The sequence below is a fragment of the Xyrauchen texanus genome, chromosome 17 (assembly GCF_025860055.1).
Source record: "Xyrauchen texanus isolate HMW12.3.18 chromosome 17, RBS_HiC_50CHRs, whole genome shotgun sequence".
NCBI classification, from domain to species: domain Eukaryota; kingdom Metazoa; phylum Chordata; class Actinopteri; order Cypriniformes; family Catostomidae; genus Xyrauchen; species Xyrauchen texanus.
In genome coordinates, this window is record NC_068292.1 from 14,319,700 (window position 1) to 14,343,411 (window position 23,712).

The 23,712-nt window shown below is 38.7% G+C and overlaps 1 protein-coding gene across 1 annotated transcript; it reads right to left on the reverse strand.

The window, feature by feature from the left end:
- Nucleotides 1–12,208: 12,208 nt before the first annotated feature.
- Nucleotides 12,209–16,100, reverse strand: LOC127658309 (C-C chemokine receptor type 5-like). Its single transcript, XM_052147523.1, has 4 exons — nucleotides 16,022–16,100; nucleotides 14,594–14,638; nucleotides 14,204–14,272; nucleotides 12,209–14,034 (listed from the first exon to the last, which is right to left on the reverse strand). Exons 2-4 carry the CDS (start codon nucleotides 14,614–14,616, stop codon nucleotides 12,963–12,965), a joined length of 1,164 nt encoding a protein of 387 aa, XP_052003483.1. The 5' UTR covers nucleotides 14,617–14,638; nucleotides 16,022–16,100; the 3' UTR covers nucleotides 12,209–12,962.
- Nucleotides 16,101–23,712: the final 7,612 nt, after the last annotated feature.

A 23,712-nucleotide genomic window follows, 5' to 3' on the forward strand; every position in this document is an offset into this window, starting at 1 on the left:
CTCTAATGTTCCACCTTTCATTAAAGACGAGTTGCTAATAACAGAGTTGTCTAGGCATGGAAAGATCATGTCTCAAATGAAAAAAATACCTCCTGAAAAAAGTCTCCATTGCTCAAGCATGTTGTTTGATTTAGACGGCAGGTGTATATGATTTTAAACAATGGTGAAGATTAAATGAATGTGGTGTTTATATTTTGAATTGCCATTTTTGCATCTTCCGGTACAATGTGGCAAGTGTTTTGAGTGTGGCAAAGTGCTTTGAGTGTGGCAAAGAAGGTCACATCAAACGAGCATGCCCGGGGAGGGTTGAGGGTACAAATGCTTGGGTGTTTACAAATGAAAATGCCAGTAGCAGTAACGTGGCATGAAAGAGTTATTTTCTCTAAAAGAGCAATAAACAGCTGGCTCCCGGCACCCCGGACGCGAGACCCCCACCTCTGAACCATGACTGCTGCCCCCTGGCTGGCAAGTTCTGATGAGTCCAGAAGATGCCTACACAGGACCTCCTCCTCAATCACTAACCCGTCCCCTGCCAGGTGTGCGGAGCAAGGCAAGTGCTTTGAGTCTTCTCTCAGCACCAGAGCCTCTGGACACGCTTTTGCCTCCTGACGCCACACTACCTGCCCCGCCCCGCTGCGAACCCTCGCCAGGTACATTGTAAAGGATCATCCCCTTAGTGCCCCCCGCACAGATCTTGGACGCATGACTTTCACTTCCCAACCCGTCGAGCTGGTTGGCCTGGACCATCCGACTTGGCTTTGTGATTCAGTTGGCACATCAACTGCCTAGAGTTGATAGCAAGAAGGAAATTATGTACGTTCTTGATCTTAGAGCAAAACTCCACACCTTGGGGCAACTAACACAGGAGAATTTGCTCCAAGCTCAAGAACGACAGAGCCAACAGTATAACAGGGGAACTCGACTACGGGAATTTGCACCAGGCGATAAGGTACTCGTATTACTCCCCACATCGAGCTCTAAATTACTCGCCAAGTGGCAAGGACCCTTTGAGGTCACACAACGAGTGGTGGAACTCGATTATGAGGTAAGCGAACCGATAGAGGGGGCAAATATATCACCTCAACCTCCTGAAATGATGGAGGGAAACGGTCCCTGTGACGTTGGCCACGATAGTTCCGGAGAGGGCAGAGCTCGGCCCGGAGGTAAACACAAAACCTAATAATTTCACTCCGGTCACTTGTGGAGACCACCTCTCACCGTATCAGCTCGCAGGAGTGGCCAAGTTGCAACAAGAGTTTGCAGATGTGTTCTCCCCTCTATCGGGTCATACGAACCTCACCACATCGAGACCGAGCCGGGAGTGGTGGTGCGTAGCCGTCCCTATCGCTTCCCAGAACACAAAAAGAAAATGTTTCGAGAAGAATTGGATGTGATGCTTGATATGGGGGTAATAGAGGAATCCCACAGCGATTGGTCCAGTCACATTGTTCTAGTTCCTAAGAGCGACGGGTCTGTACGGTTCTGTGTAGATTATAGAAAAGTCAACGCAGTGTCTAAATTTGTTGCATACCCGATGCCCCGTGTTGATGATTTGCTTGATCGGTTAGGTACTGCTCGATTTTATTCGACATTGGATTTGACAAAGGGTTATTGGCAGATCCCCTTGACACCAATCTCCCTCTGAAAAAACAGCCATGGTGTTTGGATTGCACCAATTTGTGACACTTCCGTTCGGTTTGTTTGGGGCACCGGCTACGTTTCAGCGTCTCATGGACCGAATCCTCAGACTGCATACAGCTTTCGCCACTGCCTATTTAGACTATACTATCATTTATAGCAATGATTGGCAGCGGCACATGCAGCATTTGAGGGCAGTCCTGAGATTGCTGCGGCTGGCGGGGCTCAAAGCACCCCCAAGATGTGTGCGATTGGGCAGGTGGAGGTACGGTATCTGGGGTTCCACTTGGGTCATGGGCAGGTGCATCCCCAAATTGACAAGACTGCGGCGATTGCGACCTGCCCGAGACTGAAGACCAAAAAGGGGGTTGAGACATTTCCTATAGCTGGCTGGCTATTACAGGAGGTTTGTACCTAATTATTCACCAGCCCGCTGATTGATCTCACTATAAAGGGGGCTTCAGACCCGGTCCAGTGGATAGAGCAGTGCCAATAGGCATTCACGTGGGGTAAAGCCGCACTTTGTGGGGGGCCGCTTTTGCATACACCTAATTTCTCTCTCCCTTTTCTATTACAGATGGATGCTTCAGACAGAGGGCTGGGGTCCATACTCTCACAGGTGGTGGAGGGGGAGTAGCGCCCGGTGCTGTACATCAGCCGTAAGCTCTCCCTGAGGGAAACGAAATAGGAATAGGAGTGTCTGGCATTCAAGTGGGCGGTCCTCACCCTCAGGTACTACCTGCTGGGGAGGGCCTTCACACTGTGCTCGAATCACGCCCACTCCAATGGCTTCACCGCATGAAGAATACCAATGCACGGCCAAAAACCGGGGACGCAGATGGCTGCCGCTGGCTTCCTCTCCAGAAATGGGGGGTGGTAGGCAGGCCGAATGGTCCCCGGCCTGAGTCGGGCGGTGGGGGTATGTGGCAGCGGGGGCGTGGTCAAATGCCCATCCGGAGAGAGAGAAAGCAGTAAGGGCACTTACACCTGAGCTAAATTATGTCTAACACCTGTCTCTATTTCCAGTGAGCATGGGGAGAGGGGATAAATCCATCCACGCCACCAGCAGTCGAGAGAGAGAGTATGGGGCCTGAACAGTTATTATTGGGAAGCTGTAGAGTTCTTATTGTGAAGCTGGAAAATTATTATTGTGACGCTGAAGGGTTATTATTGTGAAGCTGTGAGCACTGCAGTGTGTCCATTAAAAAATCTTTGCCTGTGAGAGGTGCAACTTGCCTTTCCTGTCCTCCTTATCATCATCAAATTTACACATAGTTTGTTCTTTCAATATTAAAGGGGTCATGACATGAGAAACCAAATTTGCCTTGATCTTTTGGTATATAAGAGGTCTTTGTATCATTAAAACGTCCTGCAAGTTTAATATTTTAAGACGTCCTCCCCATTCTAAACGAATCATTTATTTAATCAAGCTCAAAATACAGCTCGTTCTGGATTCATGGTTAGAAGTGACGTGACGGTTAGAAGTGACGTACCAGCGTTTGCATATGACCGCCTCCAGCACAAGATAACTACGCTTTAAGCGCTAAGACAACTACGCTCATTTCAGTATCGCCGTCGCCTCACAAATGTTCAGTCGATGGACAGCGAGCTCTGACAGAGACTACTTGTGCACAGGAAAATTACGATGCCACACAGATGTGCTGTTCCTGGCTGTGGTCAAACAAAACCTCTGAATAAGCTGCCGAAAGATCCAGACGTCAGGGAAAAATGGATGCAGTTTATTTTTTGCGGACGTCCCAGTCACGGCAGTGTTAACTTAAGCGTTTGTTCTGTACATTTTAAGGATGACTGTTTTGAGAACAAATCTCAATATGATGCTGGCTTTGCCAGAAAACTGTTACTCAAAGATAAGTCCGTGCCGACTATTCTGGGAACAACGACGACGCAAACTGTAAGTAATCTATTTTAAACTTTAAACTACTTTTTAAAGCGCAATTTCATTCATTATGAATAATCACAGTGTTTTTACTTAGTTACTTGCATATTGTTCTGGCTGGGGGCATCAATAATTGATACATAGGCACTGACGTTAGCCAATCATAACAGTGGGCGTTAACACTGAAGTCTTAAATGGAAAACGCCCCAAAACAGACTGTTTGAATCAGAGGATGAGAAACAGGGTGGGAAAAGGTCATAAATCACTAGATTTTAAAAGTTTTTCTTAAAAAAAATATATTAATACTATAATTGCACCTAAGGGAACATAATAATACAATAAAAAAACCCATGTCATGACCCCTTTAAAAGACTAGAAAATGCTAACTCTCTGTTCTGGTTGTTGGAGGGGCCTCTAGTTAAGGGAGCTTGTTTGGACATAACAGACCGAATGTCAAATCTTTCTCAGAGATTGTGTGACACCCAGACTGTAAAGCTAGGTCACATAATTAAAGTGGCCGGATCTGGATTGAAAGACATTATGGCTGTGGCATCCTTATTAGGACAAAAATCTATGTGACAACCCTCAACAATCATGGAGTTATGGAGAAAGAAACTGACAGCAGAGGAGTTGTCACTTCTTGAAAGATATGAGGAAGGAAATTTTCTTCCTGATATGAGAGACCCTTTTCCCAATCACTGGATTACAACAGATTTAAAGGAGATGTCTGGTATCTTGTTCAACTTGAATGGACTTCAGGATTTATTAATAGATGAATTAAGTGGAAAAGTCAACACTGTGTGAGAAAATAGATAATGTTTGGAGAGAGAAATGTGATACTGGAAATGAAGTTAATCCATTTTGGAGGGTTTTATACAAGCCACCATTGATGAAAAAATCAGGAGATCTACAATGGAGAATTCTGAAGGGGGGCTGTTGCTGTTAATGCCTTTGTTTCGATCATTAATCCCAATGTCGATGAAGGTTGTGTTTTTTGCGGTTTAAGAGAAACAATTTTTCATTGTTCCCTTTACAAAAGGCTTCACTACGATGTTGCGCTGCTAAGCGCTACGGGGAACAAGCTTTCGCTGTGAGCCGAGCTGAATAATGTGTGGAACACGTCAATGAACATTGACCGGAATTTATAGCCTCGGCTGATGTAATCATTAGATGCACCTGAGGCCAGTCTATAAATGGATACGTCACCAGGTGTCGTCAGAAACTCTTTTTTCAGAGCGATTCTGATTTTGTGTGTTTCACACTCCCTGTCAAAACTTTCTTTCCTCTGTTACATTTACATTTACATTTATGCATTTGGCAGACGCTTTTATCCAAAGCGACTTACAGTGCACTTATTACAGGGGCAATCCACCCGGAGCAACCTGGAGTTAAGTGCCTTACTCAAGGACACAATGGTGGTGGCTGTGGGGATCGAACCATTGACCTTCTGATTACAAGGTATGCGCTTAGCCCACTATGCCACCACTACCCCAAGTTAGGAGTTAGAATCAGTTAGACAGTGTGCAGTGAACTTTGTTCTTTGTTCTCTTTTCTCTTCTGTTTAGAAAATATTATATATATATATTTCTAAAAAGAGAGAATGACTGAAAGTCATAAATGGTGCGTGTTCCCTCTTCTCGCTCTATAGCTGAAGACGACACACATCAGTTTTTGCTGTTTGTTTGGGAGCATCGCTGCTCAGCGTTGCAGCAGGGCGGTCGCGAGCACTGCGATTTGCTTTAACAGGCAGAGTGCGTCGTGCTCGCCTCGCTTGCTTCCGGGAGTCAGCACTCTCGAAAAGAAGATCGTTCGTGGGGCACTTGCATGGTTTTGGCTGAGGAGCAAGAGACGGGTTGATCCCTTTCTCTCACTCTCTCCCCAAACCCAGCTGTTTCTTCACATGATCTCGACGCTTCTCGGATCATGAGGTGGATCACTATTCTCTTCCCACCTCCAAGCTTTCCGTCCGCGATAAAAAATCTACGGAGGAATTGCTCGATGTTGTTACTCGTGCGGTTGCCAGATTGGTCTGGCCACGCGAAAAGAGACCCCCAAAAACGCTCCAAATTAGGGGATAGATTTTATCTTCCAGTCTTAGAAAGGGAACGCCTCATGGGTTCCTTCCCTTCTTTGAGGCGGGGTGCCCTCTAAGAGGCATCCTTGCTAGGACCTCTTCATAGGGTAAGACCCCCCTTATTAAAACCTCTAGAGTCAGCGTTTGGTAGACTTCTGACTCTCAAGATGGTTTTTCATATGGCAATTATGTCTCTAAGGAGACTTGGGTACCTACAGGCTCTGTCTCTTTTGCCGGCCTGTTTTGAGTTGCCCCTGATAGGACCAAGAGCATTTGCACCCTCACCCTGACTACCTGCCCAAGGTGCCTTTCTCGACCCTTGGCCAGTCATTCTCTAAGCCTTCTGATCCCTGCCGTTTGTAATGCCGGAGAAGCTAAAGACTACTCAGACTTTGTCCAGTCTGTGCCCTTCAGAATTATGTCCACCGCATTTGCTAGTGGCGTAAAGTCAGGGCAGCAGTTCTTCACTTTGAAGCCGTGACCGGGTTGTCACTTTGGGTGAGGGACCTTACTGCCCGGGCCTACGAGGCGCGCGTTCAAGCTTCACCAGTAGGTTTTAGGGCGCACTCTTCCAGAGGGCTCGCTTCCTCTAAAGCCTTGGCTAGAGGTCTACCTCTGCAGCAAGTTTGTGGTGCGGCAGGTTGGTCCTCTCTGCGCACATTCATTAAACTTTTATAGTTTGGATGTTCTTGCCAGTCTTGGCTCTTACGCCCTTGAGTTGACACCGAACAAGTTTGTGGTGCGGCAGGTTGGCACTCTCCGCACACACTAATCACATTTTATGGTTTAGATGCTTTGCTACTCCGGACTCTTATGTCCTTGAGTCGACATCTCAGCCCATGCCTAAACAAGTTTGTGATGTGGCAGGCTGGTCCTCTCCGCTCACATTCATCAGTTTTTATGACAAGTTTGTGTTGCGATAGGGTTCTCTTCGCACACATTCATCGAACTTTATGGGTTAGATGCTTTGCTACTCTGGGCTCTTATGCCCTTGAGTCGACATCTTGGCTCATGCCTGAACAAGTTTGTGATGCGGCAGGCTGGTCCTCTCCGCTCACATTCATCAGTTTTTATGACAAGTTTGTGTTGCGATAGGGTTCTCTTCGCACACATTCATCGAACTTTATGAATTAGATGCTTTGCTACTCTGGGCTCTTATGCCCTTGAGTCGACATCTCAGCCCATGCCTAAACAAGTTTGTGATGCGGCAGGCTGGTCCTCTCCGCTCACAAGTTTGTGGTGCGGCAGGTTGGCACTCTCCGCACACACTAATCACATTTTATGGTTTAGATGCTTTGCTACTCCGGACTCTTATGTCCTTGAGTCGACATCTCAGCCCATGCCTAAACAATTTTGTGATGCGGCAGGCTGGTCCTCTCCGCTCACATTCATCAGTTTTTATGACAAGTTTGTGTTGCGATAGGGTTCTCTTCGCACACATTCATCGAACTTTGTGGGTTAGATACTTTGCTACTCTGGGCTCTTATGCCCTTGAGTCGACATCTCGGCTTATGCCTGAACAAGTTTGTGATGCGGCAGGCTGGTCCTCTCCGCTCACATTCATCAGTTTTTATGACAAGTTTGTGTTGCGATAGGGTTCTCTTCGCACACATTCATCGAACTTTGTGGGTTAGATACTTTGCTACTCTGGGCTCTTATGCCCTTGAGTCGACATCTCGGCTCATGCCTGAACAAGTTTGTGATGCGGCAGGCTGGTCCTCTCCGCTCACATTCATCAGTTTTTATGACAAGTTTGTGTTGCGATAGGGTTCTCTTCGCACACATTCATCGAACTTTGTGGGTTAGATACTTTGCACTCTGGGCTCTTATGCCCTTGAGTCGACATCTCAAGCTCATGTCTGAGACCTCTCGCGTTTTTGTGAGTACACTGCACAACCGTAGGGGTCCGGACAGCCCCGTAGTGCTTAGCAGCGCAACATCGTAGTGAAGCCTTTTGTAAAGGGAACGTCTCGGGTTACATGTGTAACCCTTGTTCCCTGAAAAAGGCGGAACGAGATGTTGCGCTGCTTTGCCGCACTGGGACGTCCCAGGACTGCTCTTCAAAAAGAAGTATCTGACGACACCTGGTGACGTATCCATTTATAGCCTGGCCTCAGGTGCATCTAATGATTACATCAGCCGAGGCTATAAATTCCGGTCAATGTTCATTGACGTGTTCCACACATTATTCAGCTCGGCTCACAGCTGTTCCCGTAGCGCTTAGCAGCGCAACATCTCGTTCCGCCTTTTTCAGGGAACAAGGGTTACACATGTAACCCGAGACGTTTTCTGGAATGTATCAGGTTTAAACCACTTTTTGTATTACTAGAAAAATGTAGGTTTTAAGAAAAGTTTCACACCTAAGGCTTTCATCTATGGGGCAGGATAAAACCGCAATCAAAGATTCAAATGGCAGTGAGATTAATTTTATGGTTGGCCAAGAAAAGATGGCAATATACATTTCAAGAAAAAGCAGGAATGGGAATATACATGCCCAAGATAGTGTACTGTTGTTTAAGGTGTTAAGTATGGGTAAAAAATAAAATCTCTCTCTCTCTCTCTCTCTCTCTCTCTCTCTCTATTAAGAAAACTTTCCAAATTTGCAGAAGGCAAAAACTATGTAAGAACCAGTTTCATGTCAGCAGTAGGGATAGTCCCTCAGGAGGTTTGAGCATGTTATTTATGAAAGTCTACAAAATGACTGATATCTACCACACAATGATGTTTAAACTTGACTGGCCATTGAATATCATAACCACCTGTATTTGTCAGAGATGAGAAGAGACCACCCATGATTTCATTACAAGAACCGTTATGAGAATACTACACAGAAGTCAAGATATGATGACAATCTATGTTTGAGTCTTTGTGGAGTCTGCTCATCATGAGAGAAACATTGCTGAGCATAGTTTTAATCACTCAAGGTTTTGCTGCAGTAATGGTTGGTGGTCTGTGGTTAAACTTGTGACCCAATTTCTACATTTGCAGCTCTACATGAGTTGAGGCCTGGGATGAAAAAATACATGTCTTTTTTAGTGCTTTACTATTTGTATCACTCTGCTTGTGTTTATTGTGTTCCAAACTAAAGTGTAAGAGCAGTGCAGATGTGTGTGTTTGCTAAAAACACCCATGGACCAATGAGAAGTCTTTTCCAATGCCTTGTGAGGGGTGTCTGGCAGTTGTTCGAGCAGCTTATCTGATGGCTGTGCTTAACATTTGTTTGTGTTGTCGTGCCATGATCCAATCAACATGGAGCCACTCTTCTTTGCCTTGAAAGTTAGGGAGGGGATCTGCCATTAACTGGCTCATGGAATGTCATCTGGTCTGATTGTTCACCACACATGCTGTCTTTCTATCCCACTTGTGGTCACTCTCTCTCTCTCTCTTTCTCTCTCTCTCTCTCTCTCTCTCTCTCTCTCTCTCTCAAACACACACACACGCACAGGCTTTTATATAGGGTTTACGAAGACTTTCCATCGTCACCATGATTTTGATACTGTACAAACTATATATTTTATCCCCTATGCCTAAATCTAACTCTCACAGAAACCTTTTGGCATTTTTACAATAATAATAATAAAAAAAATAAAATAAAAAAAAAAAAACATTATTTTGTATGTTTTTTTAAGCCATTTGAATTTTTAGAGCACTTGACCACAAATAAACCACATCTATAGCATAATACCCTCATAATTACCAGTGTGCAACCTAAAAAAAACAACCAACCTGTCCTCATAAACCATATACTGTATACCTGAAAACACACACACACACACATACACATCCTTGTTACTCTAATAACTTGTAATATTTTTCCCAGTATTTACTTGTTCGTTGAACTGTTTATAACTGTATAAAAGCAATATGATACTTGCAATCATGCTGAATTGTCCATCTAGCAGCACGGCTATATATATATATATATATATATATATATATATATATATATATATATATATATATATATATATATATATTGTATTTTGTTATGCATGAATGTGCATGAATGTACAAGGCTACAAAGCATTTCTAAAAGACTTATTCACATTACACAGCACTTGTTGAAGTTTCTCAATATTACTATTTAAAAAAGTAATACCCTGTTACTTAGGTTATTTACGTACTCAAATAATAATAATGCAATGGTAGTTTGTGCATTCATGTCAAGTTAGAGTCTTGATTCTCTTTTGTTGGAAAATGTCTTTAACATGAGTCATTCAAAAACTGGACATGCAAGTGTTGAAATTTCTGTTATACAGACCTTCGTTATCACTGATAAATTAAAGGATGCTTTTGCAGATTTTGTTTTCAAATTGATAATAGGTTAATGTTCACTTCTTCCAGTGCCATTTTTGTTCACTGTGTCCAAAAGCAGTGGTTCTCATCATGTTTCAAATATCAACCTTTCGACATTGTACTTCTAGAATCAGGAAAATTTTGCAGTGCATAGTGACACAATGTTTAGGAAAGTGCCATGGTACTTTATGCTGGTATTTAGTGTTTTGGGAGAAAAATCAAATCAAAAGTGCCTTTAGACCAGGGGGTCTTTAGCCCTTTGTACCCAATTTATTAACAATCCTATAAGATACTTTACAATTTAATCAGAATCACATTGTTCTGGCACTAATACACAGATTTTAAATGACGTGAATCATTTAGTGAATCATTTGGCTAATAAAGAATTGTCTGAATGAACCAGTTTACTCTATTCAGATCTGATATAGATTAGACAATAGAATAGGAAACTGTATCAGACTTTTTTCCCAATACTATATATGAGGATACCTGAGAGTGCATTGAGCTTGCATGCACAATAGACCTTATTCAGAGTAGCGCCATATTTAATTTTTTATTTCAATTTAGCATTTAACTTAACATTTACTGAAACACTTTCCATTTTGTGAATGATAGAGTTTGAATAAATTCTGTGGAGCTTCAGTTCCACAGGAGCAGATTCAGAAAAAATTATAATAATATGAATTGAAAAATGTAAATTGATGCTGTTCTCACTGTTGTACAATTGTCACTCTACAATGTAAGTCACACAGTTATATACATGTTTATGGAAGGTATTTATTTGATTAATTAAAATATTGTTTATCTAGTCATACTTTTAGAAAACAAATAACTGTTTATAAAGAAATGATTTTAGTTCAAAATATGTATGTAAAAACTGTATGTCAATTTCAGTAACAATTTCAGAGTCAGTTAATATTTTATAGACAAAAACAAAACCAACCTCTGCCCAAACAAGCATGTAACATAATTACATAAAAGTCATTTTTGTGGTAGTGACATTATCTATTGATGATTCATTACTAGGCAAACAAACAAAAAAACAATAAACATATGGCCATTTTATACAGCCATATAAATGGTAAAAAATATATATATATATATATTTGTATGTTTATATATATATATATATATATATATATATATATATATATATATATATACAGTATATATAAGAGCAGTGCATATGATCTATTTTGTTTTTTACATTACATACTGTATATCAAAAATAAATTTTTGTGTGTAATATGAGCCAGTTGGTGACGTGAAGTGAATCCGTTAGTTATTGTTTACATACAACAGCGCTCCATGATCGCTCGTATTACTACGACATGACAACAGCTAGAAAATAGCTTTAAACGAACAACTTCAGCATTAAGGCTCATCACAGCTGAGAGACACAACAGACTGATTGATTACAGAACTCAACATGCTTACCTCTTATCGCACTTTCCACATTGGATACATACTGTTTAAAATGGTGGAGGACATTGCAGTTTCTATAGTGAATGACTTGTGTGCACCGGCTACCAAGAAATAGAGAGGAATACACCTGCTTGGACGGCTATTTTTCCAATGAGAAAGCTGATCTTCAGAAAGCTGACAGCATCTCTGCTTGGGAGTGGCAACTGGTGATCACAAATGCTTCATCTCTGTCTCTCACTCTCTCTCTCTCTCTCTCTCTCTCTCTCTCTCTCACACACACACACACACACACACACACACACACACACATTCATCTTTGTTTATCCAATAAGTTGTCTTGACAGTGAGTAAGGTCATAAAAATGCATTTGTGCATGGAACTACATTCTTATGCGACTGATCAGAATCTGCTGTTGCTGGTTCAAAACAAATGATGCGTCCAAGCCTTCATTAGTAATTAAAAAATGTCACTTCAGAAATAGTATCATGGCTTGTGCAGTTTCTAGCAAGTTATTGTATAAACAAGGATGTGAGTATGTGTGTGTGTGTGTGTGTGTGTGTGTGTGTGAGAGAGAGAGAGAGAGAGAGAGAGAGAGAGAGATACAGAATATATCCAGTGTGGAAACTCCGGTAAGAGGTAAGCATGTTGAGTTCTGTAATCAATCATTGTGTTGTGTCTCAGCTGTGATGAGCCTTAATGCTGAAGTTGTTCATTTAAAGCTGTTTCCTAGCTTTAGTAGTAGTAATATGAGTGATCACAGAGCGCTGTTATATGTAAACAATGACAAACGGATTCACTTCACGTCACCAACTGGCTCATATTACACACAAAAATTATCTTTTCCACCACCTGCTGGCAAACATATGTAATGTAAAAAAAAATGTATGTAAAAAGAGACACATAGCAAGTAGCTCTTAACACATATGCACTGCTCTTACACTTCAATTTAGGACGACAAACACAAGCGGAGTGATACACACAGTGAAGCGTCAGAGTGCTGATGTCAGACCATCAGTGCTCATGGAACGTCTCTCGTCCAATCAGATTCGAGGACTGGAACTAACTGTTGTGTATATATATATATATATATATATATATATATATATATATATATATATATATACATATACAGTATATACAGTATATAAGACTTTGAAGATTTTATGGTGTGTTGGTTTTATTGTATGATTTTTTTAATGCAAGAAGTCTTATGTTCAAAACCTGCCCACTTATTCCCTACAATGTTTTTTTTTTTTTTTGGAAAGGTGGACTCAGTGATTTGTTTTTTTTTTTTTTTGGTAATTCCTAAACTTATAGCTTGAAAGAAATAATAATAGCAGAATAGTATAGGTAGATAATGGTAAATATATATGTTTAAAATGTCAGCGCAACATAAGCATTAATTTTACTGAGTGCACCTTTAATAAACCAAGCAAAATGGTAACTTAATATTAGTGGATATATATTAGGAATGAGGGCATTTGTGATCACATTTTATTTAAGACCATAGAGCAGGCCACATATAAGTAATAATGTACCCTGGGCTGCCCCAGAAAACTGTGCCGCACCATGCAAATAAATCCTTACTTGATGGTTCTTTGCCTGCTTTCCCTACCCAGATGAATCCTCCAATTAAACTGCTGCAGTAGATCTCTCATCAACACTTGTGGTCTGTGAATAAACAGACCCTGTGGCTTGTGTAAGATAACTCTTCATGAACTGTAATCTGATGCAGGGTGTCTTGTACAGGAGTCTGAACAGATGCCTCCTAAACTTCTCTCCCACAAACACATAGAGAATGGGATTCAGGCTGCTGTGTGAGTAAGCCACGGCTTCTGTAATCTGCAGACTAAGTCTGATTGCATTGCTGCTTTCACAGGAGTTATCTATGAGGTTTTTAAGCTCTAAGGCTTTCACAAAAGCTGCAAAATTGTATGGAGCCCAACAGATGAAGAAGGCAACCATCACCACAATGACAAGACGCATGGCCTGCTTCCTGGAAGAGCGAGCTGTGAGGAGTCTGCTCAGAATCATTGAGTAACAAAATCCAATTACAATGAGTGGGATAATTAAGCCTAAAATATTCATCTTAAAGATATCAGAAGTTTTTGAATAATGATTAGAATCATTTAGGGGATAAGCAGCACAGAGTTGTGTGTTATTGTAATTGCTGATTTTCAGGTGCATTAGCTGTGGAAAGGATGATGAAACAGCAACGATCCAGACGACCACGCTGGCTAAGATCCCATATTTTCTGGTTCTGACTCTCAAAGCAAAGACAGCATGAACCACAGCTAAGTATCTATCAACACTCATGAGTACAATGAAGAAAATCCCACTGTAGAATCCAATGTAGTAGGCACTGAGGACGACGGTGCACATGACCTCTCCGAAGATCCACTGGTCCCTGGCATAGTGTGCCAAGAAGGGAAGGGTGGAGACCAGCAGCAGGTCAGCTAAAGCCAGGTTCAGGAGACAGATGTCAGTCATGCTTCTCAGCTTTACACCCATCAAGAGCACCCAGACCACCAGAATGTTACCCGGAAAACCCACCACGAAGAACAGGGTGTATAACGCAGGGAGGATGTTTGCTCCATGACCTCCATATTTACAGGGAGAGAATGCAGATGAATCATTTTCATTGTAGAATTCCTCATAGCTGTATGAGGGAGAGGTTGTCTCATGATCTACGTACACAGTCACACTTGAACAGGAAAAAAAACAAAAATATATATATATATATATATATATTTATAGTATGATATTTATATATACTACAAGCAAAGAAGAGTTCAACTTTTAATTGTGTATAATAAATATAGCTTTCATTACGTTTACAGCCATTATGTGATATAAACGTGATATGACATCACCTGGATGATGTATACAGTTGAGGGGTGCTATTGGATACTAGTCCTTCCCATGGGGACTGTGCAGTCATCCTGTTCATGATGGAAAAAAAGTCAAATAAATGTGCATATGCCACTTCAATTAACATATAGTTGATTGTGGGAACTATACAGCTGAAATATCAAGAATAGCACTCTGGTCAGGTGTAATGCAGCAATGGCCATCAATCATGGTTTCCAGAAATTGTAACTTTAAGCAAGCCATCCGTAGTGGAAACACTGTGGCTCTATGACACTATCAAAATATTTAAGGAGGACAGTTTTAGCTGAAAAATTGCTGACTGGAGGAGTGTTCACCTTTAATGCTCTGCTGTACCTAATTGATATTATTTATGAGATGATGTTTGGTCTTACCTCAGGATATCAGAAGAATTCATAATCGAACGTGATGTGTTACAACTGTGTGATAGACCAAAAATAGTGTTTACAATAATAATGTTAATAGACCATATTTAAAGCAATAGTACAAATTGAATTACAATAACTATGTGTGATTGATCAAGCATTAGAAACATTCATAGAAATATCTGAATTAATGCATTTATATTGTTACCAGTATAATGCTACATTTTTACAGAAGAACTGCAGCATGCATGGACCATCTTATCCATAGTGCTCACAAAAATGGCAAAAGCTGGAAAAGAAATGGCCAATTCCAGTCTTCCAACAAACCACCAGTTGCTGGTTTGAATCGCTTTGTTTTATGCTGGCCTATTATTGTGATATCGTTGATCTAGTTATGCAAAGTTATTTTATTTAGATTTTTAGATGGGATAATCATTTGGACATTCATCTGATGAACTGGTGTCCTTTATAATGGAATTAAATAAGTATATGTATATGTACATAATGTATAGACACAGCTTAATTTCTTATCATGGATTGCAATTTTGAAGAAAAGCAACTCTCTGAAATAGTGTGCACCCAATAGGGGAGAAGATTGAATCTACATGTCATGCACATTTTTATTTAGTGATATCTACATATTTTGTATTTACATTCTTGTCTTGGGAACACTAGCAGTGGAGAAATGTCCTTGCTCATGAAGCACAAGGGTGAATCACCAAGCACTTATAGTAGTTGAAACATATCCTGCTGTTCTATTCTCTTTCTATTTCATATTCAACATTACTGTCCTACTAATAATACATATTATGATTATCATCATCATCAGAAGAAGATCAATCAGTTATTGTTTAGTATCTTTCTGTGGTAATGTAAAAAGACGCCTAATTGAATTAAAACAGCAACTTAACACATTCTTACATTTTTAAACCACCACAAAAGAATGGCTTCTCGTACTGGCCAAACGTATACAATTAAAATGTCTGCATTACCATAGTATTCTGTGGAGATACTACCAAAATTTCTTTTCTACTTTTATGCCTAATGTCTACTGATGCAGGAAATTGTTACTTTGTACATAATAACTGAAGTCAGATAACTATTATTTTTACATAGTAGGATTGACATACCTATTGCACTCTCCAAGTATCCATCTGTGGTGCAAACCACTTGTTGACATTAAGGTTTATTCTAGCACTCAATGCTTCCAACAGCTGGTTTACCAACTTAAGAGATCAAGTGTCACCATAGGATGCTTTTAAAAAAAGTGTGAAACCATACTTTCACAGATACCCTAGGTGTTTGTCATGAAGTTGGGGGTTACTGTGCTCCCCAAGCTTATGCATTCCAATGTTAATCAATTATTTTACCCAGCAAATATTTGTGTGGATTATCTCAAAACAATGTAAAGTCAATCAGCATTTCAGGAATACTCACACAACTGTGATAAATGGAGTTGCCCTCTGACCTTCCAAGCCAAGATGGGAGGTTGCGATGAGAAGAGATAAGATTGCTTGAGATCAGACGAGCTAAATGAGATATTTTTTTGGGCATTGGTATGACACTTCCTCTGGGTATATTGGGGTAGGGTCTTTGCAGGTGCAGGACTAGTTTCACAAGTGCTCAGTTCAATTGCAATGACATGATTGGCTCCCACCATGTTTCGAAAAGTATAGAGGAAATTTCTTCAGTAAACAACTATGTTCAGTCTTTTATATGAGAAAGGGAAGGGTACAGGTGCAGTACTGCAATATACATTTAGTGCTAAAATGTTAAATTGTACAACATGTTCTGGAACAAGTAAACAACATTACCAAAATAACACAGGTTGTCAGAATAGCTGAGCAATGGTGTTTCTTGTGGTTTACACCCTTTGCACACGTAACTGTATGAAAGCTGCTCAAGTGACTTTTATAAAATACAATAAACAATAAACAACCTGACACATAGATTTTTACATTTTTATTGTAAGACGGCCCCTAGTATTCTTCAAGTATTGTATCATTACATATTTGAATAGTAACGCTTCAACTATGAAGTGAATGGAGATGATGGAAGACCTTTGCTCTATTGTGGGTTTTTGCTTGTCTTGTAAGCGTACAAGATAAAAAAATTTGCAGCACACTTCTTTGATTCTATACACTTTCCTCCCTCTCTACATCTAGCTTCAGCAAATTTAAGTCATGTTTTACCTTTTTGTTAAGGATTAATTAGGAATATGTTAATTAATCACGTTTCAACAAACTAACTGTTTAACTAAGATCTCTTATAAGATTAAGAGGTAGAGTAGGTTTATGTATTATTTTAAATACGTTTAGACTTAGAATTGTGAACTTTTTATTTCAGACTTTTTAAACTCAAGCTTGACTCTACATCACAGTGGTAACTCCAAAACTCCAACATTACAGAAACTCTTCTAAATACTTACAAATCTCCCCCTTTATTCATCTTGCACCAAAACACATCAAATTGCTCTTAATTTTAACATTTACACTCTCCATCAATTCTCATGCAAAGCATGTTGGGAAAAAATCTTCAGTGAATTTTATTTATTTTATTTTAGTGAAATAACTTTGTATTATTAAATGTTAAAAACTTAAAATATTAAGTTTTTTTCTGGTACTACACATATTTGTTTTTCTCTTTACCTGCTTTAGTCTATAAGGTTAAACACTGTTACTACTAAAGACCACATGATGACTTAAAGTTCATCATGTGTGACTTTTACATTGCATTACATTAATTCATAGCCTATAGATAGTGCACAGTGTTACTCACACAAATACAAAACACCATCCCGCTAACACGTGTGACACTAAAATTAAAATGCATAAAATATAGCATAGAACACCCCATTGTATGTAACTGATATATATATATAAAAAGATAAATATATACAATGAAATGTGATGGCTCACGCAGGGAATTCTGGGAATGCCCAATCATTGATTTTCACTGTGATTTTAACAAAACTTTACCATAAAAGTACATGTAATCTCTTGTTAGACATAATATAAAGTTACAGATTATTTGAGATCCTTCATTATTATGAATACAACATTAACTTAATATCTTGTGTTGCAAATGTAGCAACAAATAAAGTACAAAACATAACTTTAAGTAAAATATTTTTTCAATGTGCAATATTTGCTGAAAATCAGAGGTGTATAGTAATGAAGTACAAATACTTTGTTACTGTACTTAAGTTCAGTTTAGTAGTATTTGTACTTTATTGAGTATAAATATTTCTTTGGACTTTTACTTTCACTTTGCTACATTTTGAAGAGAAAATGTATACTTTTACTCTAATAAATTTCTACAGACCCTTTTGTTACTTTTGCGACTGAACACCTAAAAAAAAATACAAATAACAGCAGTACATGCAAAATGCATGCAGATTTGCAATAGTGGTGTGTGATTTGTTGAAAGTTATTTGAGTTGTATCTTTTAAATTTGATTAATTTGAACTTAACAAAAAGCAAAAAGATTTGAAAAAACTGAATGATTCGTTTTGAGAATCATGAATCTGAATCAAAATCATAAGCGAAGCACTCGCCAGATTACGTGATCCGTCGCCTGTCTCCACTGGGGAAGACAAGAAACTGCTCATGTGAGTTAATTGATTTTTATGCATTAAATATTATGAAAGCTGTAAAATAATGAAGTTATGTGCAATCAGTCTCCTGCCTTTCCAGGAGACCTGTTCATATAAAAGTCAATCACATGCTTTTATATTTTACATTTAACCAATGTATGATGTGTATGAATAATTACCAGCACACGTGAAAATGTCCAACAATATTTTTTTAACATTTTATGAAGATATGAATGGTCTTTGCCGAAGCAAAACTAGTTTTCTTGTGGTTGCTAAAGTGTTATATTTGCTTTGTTTCACATTTATATTACAGTATGTGGTAACTAGGGTTTTCTGGATTGTTGCTATAGGGCATGCTATGCAGTTATCAAGGTGATCTCTGCTGTGTGTTTTGGTGCATTGCTACAGTATGTGGTTGCCAGGTTGTTACTATGCTGTTGCTAAGTTGTTTTCTGTGGGTTTTTTGCACATTGTTTTTCACTTGACAGGGTGTTCTAGGTGGCTGTCATGATGTTATGCTGTTAAGTTGTTTTAACTGTGTTTCAGCACATTGCTATGCAGCTGCCAGGGTGCTCTGGGTGGTTGCTTATTGGCTACATAATCCCATAAATATGATCATTCTGATTTGACTTGAATGTAAGGGATGGTTCATTTAAAAATTAAAATTCTCTCATAGTTTTCTCACCCTCATTCGATCCAAGATGTGTATGACTTTCTGCAGAACACAAACAAAAATATTTTCAGAAGAATATTGCTGTTATGTAGTTCTATTCAATGTAAGTGAATAGTGGCCAGTGACATAAATGCAGCATAAGAGTAATCCATAAGACTCCAGTGGTTTCATCAATGTCTTCTGAATGGATCGAATTGGTTTTTGAGTGAGAATAGACCAAATTATAACTCCTTTTTCAACTATTAATGTTAACATTAGCAGTCTTCTTGGCGATCAGGATCTCAAGTTCGATTACACTTCCTGTAGAGCCACCTAGGTCTCTGCGCATGCATCAAGCACTAGAAAGTGAACACGGTTTAATTTGTGATTGTGCTTAGAGATTGCAATGGCAAGATATACAGTGAAAATAAGTTACAGTTTATTTGTTTTCACCCAAAACCAACTGAATCGGTTCAGAAAATGTGGATTTAACCACTGTAGTAGTATGGATAACTTAATGCTCACTTAATGTGCTTTTTGTTGCTTGAAATATCTGGCCACCATTCAATTGCATTGAATTGACCTACAGAGCTGATATATTCTTCTAAAATATTTGTTTGCGTTCTGCAGATGAAAGAAAGTCCTACACATCTGGAATGGCATGAGGGCGAGTAAATGATGAGCACCAACAATCAAATAAGTTGCCATGGGTTTAATGAACTGTACCGAATTTATGCAATTTACCTGTACTTTTGATACTTAAGTACATTTAATATCAGTTACTTTAATACTTTAACTTAAGTTGTTTTCTCATGAGCTACTTTAACTTTTACTTGAGTCAATTTTCATGAAGGTAACTTTAAAGTAATGAAGGTAATGACAAATGGATACTTTATACAACACTGCTGATAATGTCAATTTTTTTGTGAATAAATGTATTTTTATGTATTATATTTAACACTTTTATTTAAAAAAATAAATAAATAAATTATATAGTGTTCAATTATACTGTATTTTTACTGGAAAAAAAATGTTTTTTACACTGGAAATTTTTTTTATTTTATGGACATATTTTTACAGACATCTCTGGTTAAAATTAAATTTTCACATGATAAAAAACATGGTGTTTACCTTCAGGGAGAATGTCTGTTTTGTCTGTAACACATATTATCAGTAAAGTAAAAGGGAAAACGTAAATGTAGAGTGAATATGTGTATTTTAGGGGAATTTCACTTTTAATGAAAAATAGGGAATGAATGTTAAATTAAACTGCATTTTCCCTGTAAAAATACATTTATTTTTTACAGTGCAGAGACCCTTCACACATCCTTTCAATTCTCTGGAAAACTTCCTTTTAGATCCTGCAAGAATGCTAAAGAACTCCTTAAAACTGTCAACAGTTCCTTCAGTATCCCCATCATTAGGGAAAGGCATTGAGGCACAAGAAATTTACAGTATGTTGAAGGTCCTTGAGGACATCTACTTTTTTTTTTTGGCTTCCTTAAATAGCATCTGGAGGTTCTACAAAGTGTTCCAATGGTGTAGCATTTATCTGTTTGCATCCCTGTAAAACCTGTATTAATGCTAATCCTCGCTAATCACATTCTCTATAATTTCAGATTATTCAAACTAGAAAAAATCACCCATTTTGCCTGTACACGGCAACATCTTCAAACATAACCTTACATTTTCTGTCAATATAGGCAATATCACTTACCTTGCTTAAACATTTCCCCCAAGCAATCAGAAATATTTAACCTCAACTTTAAACCACTTTTTAAAGCAATAGAAGACAAATTATCACACTGGTCAGCTCTAACATTATCAATTATTGGCCACATAAAAAACAAAAATTAACTATCTGTTCAAAATGATACATATACAACCACCAAGCAGCTGGTTTAACAAAATAGATAGATTAATTAGTCAATTTTATTGGAAAGATAAATAGCCCAAATGAAAATTGGCAGCTTTACAAAAACCTAAAACACAAGTAGGATTAGAAGCCCCTAATTTCTATATAACTTAGCCAATCCGCTATGTTTTGTCACAAAATGGATTCACCCCACACCCTAAAATCAGCAATGTTTTCAAATTGAAAATAGTGAATGTAAAATATTTCACTTCAAGACTTACCATTTTTACGCAAATCAATTAGAAAGCATAGCTGTTGGAATAAAACAATAGCCACAACTCTGATAGCTTGGTGGAATGCTAATAAAATTACAATAAAATTACAGGCTTCAACCTTACAGCCTGTGCAAACACACCAATCTGGAACAACCCTGATTTCTTAATCAACAAATTACCAATAATAGTAATAAAAAAAGGCATCACTCATTTGCACCACCTCTTTGAAAATAACACATATCTCAGCTTCCCAGATCTCTGCCAAAAGTTTGATGTGGGAAAAGTGCTGTATTTACTATACAGCCAGTCAAAAAGTGCAATAAATGCAAAAGTCAACATGTAATCCTCTCCACTCCACTCCACTTTCAGAATTCATCTATATCACTCCCCATCGATAAATGGGAAAAAGATCTTAGTATCACAACTAATCCACAGTTTTGGTCAAAAATTTGCAATTCCATCATCGAAATAATAAAAAATACAAATTTACAATTAATTCAATACAAGATTTTTCACAGAATTCATATAACAGAACAAAAATAGCACATAATGGGTTTTAGCACATCAGACAAATGTACACAGTGCTCATGCAGGTAACAGATACTTACATCCATGCAATGTGGTTCTGTCCCCCCTATATCTCTTTTGAAAGAGGACCATCACAAAATGTTCACAATTATTTAAAATTAATATACCACTATGCCCAATAATTTGTATCCTCTGTGATCTTTCCGAGTTAAAATTTCCTGCTGAATCTACCACTGCTTTACTGTTAGCCTTGGCCATCACAAAAAAAAAATTAAAAAACAATCCTTATTTATTGGAAGACAAAAATACAACGCAAAGCATCATTGTGGTTGGACCTTCTCTCTAAATATGTTAATCAAGAATATAATTAATCTCAAAACCAAACTGAGAATTTCATCAAGACATTTTCCTTGTTCATCAAATAAATCAACTTGCCGGTGAGCTGATCCTTGCTCTCACTTTCTCTTTTCTTCTTAAGTGTGTATAGGCATTATAATAATGAAGTATATGTGTATGTATTTCTTTTTCTCCCCTACAGCTAGTATAATTTAAACATATGTTATATTACATTAATACTTACAACATAATATTCATAATACACTACATAATACTTCACAGCAGATAGGCTCCAACTTATAGATGCTATGAAACTTACAATTCACCATTACTTCTAACAGATATGCTGTAGATATAGACATTTCAAGATCACTTCTACCCCTTGACCCACCATTTTATAACCTCACAATTACTGGATGATATTCTTTATTCTTAGTTGATGACCTCAGACTGGTGTGCATAATGTTGGTATGGGGTGGGTGTGTTACGGCTGTGGTCGCATGAGTGGTGGGCTATGGCCTGTCTCAGGTTGGGCCCTTCGCTCTGCATAGTGGGCCTCTGGGAATTAGTGGGAATTACTGCCAAGCTGTCGAGGTGGTGGAACCCTTCTTTAAATCTCTTATCTATTTTCAATTAATGACCTAAATCTACCAGAAGTAAATGGCCTCCACACTGATATATATTATAGAACAGTAGACCTGCCCTATTATGTTCCCATCCTGTGAACACAAGCCTTGCAACACCTGTGCCGTATAAATGGAACTCTCCACCAGGTGATGAAGGTGTTGACCACACTGGTTGCAGTGACCCTGGAAATGAGTTGTGCTCTCAGAGTACATTTCGCCCAGGTAGCAATGGTGATGACCACACCAACTGGGGGGACCATCAAGGGACCTGAGAGGCAGAACTTATTCCTGCAAGGCCTTTGATCTGGGAGGGAGTTGCTGCGGGGACACAGTGTATGGAGTGGGGGGTCCTGGTTTGTGGACCCTCGCTTAGGTGGCAGTGACAGGGGGAGCATTGCCCTGGATCGCCACCATGCATGGTAGCCTGGAGCTATTAGTAAATACAGAATTGTCCAAAATTTCCTTCGTATTCCACATCACGTAAATATACATACACACCTGTTGTCTACTGCAAAGACAATATATATACAGTCTTTTTTCTCCCTCGTATTATTACATCTCTACACATATTAATGTTAGTATACATATGTCAAAATACATATACAAAAGTGAATTTGCTAAAGTTGTACCATATACCCACCATTTATTTGTTCAACAGGTTTCTTAAAAGAAATATGTATATATATATATATTCATCTTTATTCAACATTACTCTCTTACCATTTTCCCCTCTTATCTGAAACTATACCTATTTATTTGCTGCACATATACTGCTGTTCTTTATTTGTACTGTTTACCTTGTTTGTCTCTCTGTATGTATAAATGCTTCCTGAACCTAAAGTAGTTGTAGCAACTGGAACATTGAAGAACAGTATCTGCTGTTGTCTTCCATGCCACTTTTTATATATGTACATATTCCTACCGTTTTGACCATTTTGTGTTGTGTTCTGTTTGTCAAGCATTATTTTAATAACTTGTCTTCTTGACTAATTTATATGATTTTCTTTGGTTAATTTTACTATAGAAGGGTTGAAGAGAATTACCATGCATTTTGCATAAATACTGTGCAACATTCTGAGCAGTGAAAAGCAAATGTGAATTGTTGTGAATGTCTTTAGGTTCTCTTTTTTCATTGTTAATCAGCACAGAATGTGGGCGTAACCAAAACATTTGCATGCAAATAAAATCACATGTACCTCATAATGAGGAAATGATTGTGTGTGATCACACACGTTTAATCAAAGAAATCAATGAATGAACT

Bases quoted from the DNA above. Each gene is read 5' to 3' on its own strand.
- LOC127658309 (XM_052147523.1), bottom strand. From the start codon at position 14,616: ATGAATTCTTCTGATATCCTGAG. The intron at 14,273-14,593 runs GTAAGACCAAAC...CATCATGAACAG, and splicing joins AATTCTTCTGATATCCTGAG to GATGACTGCACAGTCCCCAT. The intron at 14,035-14,203 runs GTGATGTCATAT...TTCCTGTTCAAG, and splicing joins CAACTGTATACATCATCCAG to TGTGACTGTGTACGTAGATC.